This window comes from Chenopodium album, chromosome 9 (genome assembly GCF_948465745.1).
Source record: "Chenopodium album chromosome 9, dcCheAlbu1.1, whole genome shotgun sequence".
Classification (NCBI taxonomy): Eukaryota; Viridiplantae; Streptophyta; class Magnoliopsida; order Caryophyllales; family Amaranthaceae; genus Chenopodium; species Chenopodium album.
The window spans coordinates 37,057,238-37,059,827 of NC_137842.1; the positions used below are offsets into that span (position 1 = coordinate 37,057,238).

The 2,590-nt window shown below is 30.8% G+C and overlaps 1 protein-coding gene across 1 annotated transcript; it reads right to left on the bottom strand.

Annotated features, from left to right (window-relative positions):
- Positions 1-1,289: 1,289 nt before the first annotated feature.
- LOC145557615 (protein FAR-RED IMPAIRED RESPONSE 1-like) lies at positions 1,290-2,329 on the bottom strand. Its single transcript, XM_081618789.1, has 2 exons — positions 1,460-2,329; positions 1,290-1,295 (listed from the first exon to the last, which is right to left on the bottom strand). Exons 1-2 carry the CDS (start codon positions 2,327-2,329, stop codon positions 1,290-1,292), a joined length of 876 nt encoding a protein of 291 aa, XP_081474915.1.
- Between the last annotated feature and the right edge of the window lie 261 nt (positions 2,330-2,590).

Sequence of the window (2,590 nt, forward strand, 5' to 3'; positions counted from 1 at the left end):
TTGACAACAGATATTTGGAATATAAAAATTCTTTTTGGCACAAATACAAAAACAAACCGAAGAATTTGGTAATCTCTATCTGTCTCATTTACTTGTGCTTAGAATTAGATTTTCTAAACATTTATTTCAATGTTCTAAAGTTTAGCTCAGATGTACTAAAATTATACTCATATGTTCTAAATCAGATGTTTTTAAAAAACTTCATGTTCCAAATAGTACTTATACATTCTTAATATTTTCTAATACTTATTTTAATGTTTAATTTTAGTTGAGGGCTTTTGCCATGTTCTTGTCAACCAAGAGATCAAAATGCGATCAAGAGGTTTCTAGTTTCAAAACTAGGACGTTAAAAATGAGTTGGAGGACAAATGATAACAATGATGATTGCGGCGTGTTTTTGCTTAAACACATGGAAACCTATCATGGTGAGAAAGATACCAATTGGGAAAGCGGAATAAAATTGAATGATGTAAGTTTGTTTTATAGTATTACTCATGTTCATATGTTCTAAATTTTTATACATATGTTCTAAAATTTCATACATATGTTCCAAATTGTGTAAATCTTATATTTTTTTTTTATAATGATGTAAAAAGTGAGATAGCGGATACCAAAGTCTAATGATTTTATCTTATTATATTGCAGATCAATCAAATGAAGAAATTGAGGGTGGATTTTTGTGCTAAGATATTATCATACAAGGAAAATGAGCTACATCATGAGATAACTTCAAGATCACGGAAATGGGCTAAAGAAAATAGTTTGTAATATAATTTTAGAAATAGCATGTAGAATTTTGTATAGTACTTTAAATTGTAGGCCTTCAATCGCAAACTATTTTTCTAAAAGGTTGTATTCGAATATATAAGCTTGACTTGTCTTTCTTGTGATCAAAATACTAATTATAACTCATATGTTCTAAATTTTTAATGATATGTTCTAAACATTTAGTCATATGCTCTAAATACTAATTATAATTCATATGTTCTAAATTTTTATTCATATGTTCTAAATTTTTAGTCATATGTTCTAAAGTTTTAATCATATGCTCTAAATACTATTGTCAAAATATTACTCATGTATTTAAGAACTAAGAATTTAAGTGATTAATTTTAATCATATGGTCTAAATCAAAATTTTGAAATCGCATTGGAACCATACACCACACATGGTTACTAATTATAACTCATATATTCTAAAATTTTAGACATATGTTCTAAATTTTAGTACATATGTTCTAAATTTTAATACATATGTTCTAAATTAAACTCACAAGTTCTAAACTATAATCATTTCTATAATAGAAAAAAGTGTTATTCAATACACAAATTCAAAAAAAATGTTCCAAAATTATTAAGTATCATCTAACTTTTTTGGGACAATTTCGAATATCGTGGTGACTCAATTCCCCACAACCTTTGCATAACCTCTTTTTTTTTTTTTTCTGATTTTGTTCTACCGCCTTTTCTTTGTCCCCCTTTAGTCTTTTCCCACTTCCAGATCTTGTTTCAACATTTGAAGTCTCTACAGATCTTGTTTCAACATTTGAAGTCTCTACAGATTTCGTTTCAACATTTGACAAATGAACTCCTGTACCTTTGTTCTTAGAAATTTTTGGAGGTTTGATAGATATTTCACTTGGAACACTAGCTCCAATTAATAGTTCTATGTCTTTTTCTTTGTTAGTAGCATTCCTTTCACCATTACTTCTTGCATTTCTTTTAGCTTCCAAATCCAACCTCAATCCTCGAAGATTAATCACAAGGTCTTTAATATCTTCATCGTCACCCTCTGCCAAACTAACACAATTATGTATCTCTGACCACAACTCATTCAACAACTTTTTCTTGTCAATTATATTGGCACATTGTTCCAACAGATTTCCTCCTAGGTCAAATATTGGTCTTTTCGTTGCCATAGTAGTCCATCTGTTTAGAATATATTGCTCAGGAATAATTTCAAACCGTTTTGCTTTCCAAACCCAAAGCATGTGCCTGCATGGAATGCCTTGCCTATAAAACAACTTGCAAGAACATGTTGTCTCTTGGTTAGTCGGATTAAACACAACATCAAATGTTCTACTCCGACCCCCTTCACTTACTTTTGCAATTTCTAATCCATTTTCTCTCTTAAACTCTTCACACCCACAAGCAAAACAAGCCATTTCTACCTCATATTGGAAATCATAAAAAACAGAAATAGTGTATATGGTTGAGGCATACTTTTCTATCCCTAGTGGTGTCTTGCACTCTGGGTATTTGTGCTTTGAATCATTGTCGTTTTGACCTTGAGCGTATCTCTGGGCATCAATTGCAGCTTCATATCTCATGTAAAACTCAACAAGTGAAACGTGAGGATTGATAAAGGAGCAAAAAAAGTTATTTTCACTTTATGATCTTGACGTGGTACGCATTATTCCTCCCAAAAACACATCTCTGAAATATGCCGGAATCCACTTATCCCTTATCTCGTACATATAACACAACCACTCATTACCTTCCAATTCAAACTCAACCATCACCTTATTCCACCTTTCTTCAAACTCAGCTGGCTCAATTTCAAGATGCCAAACACAGGCACATATTTTTTT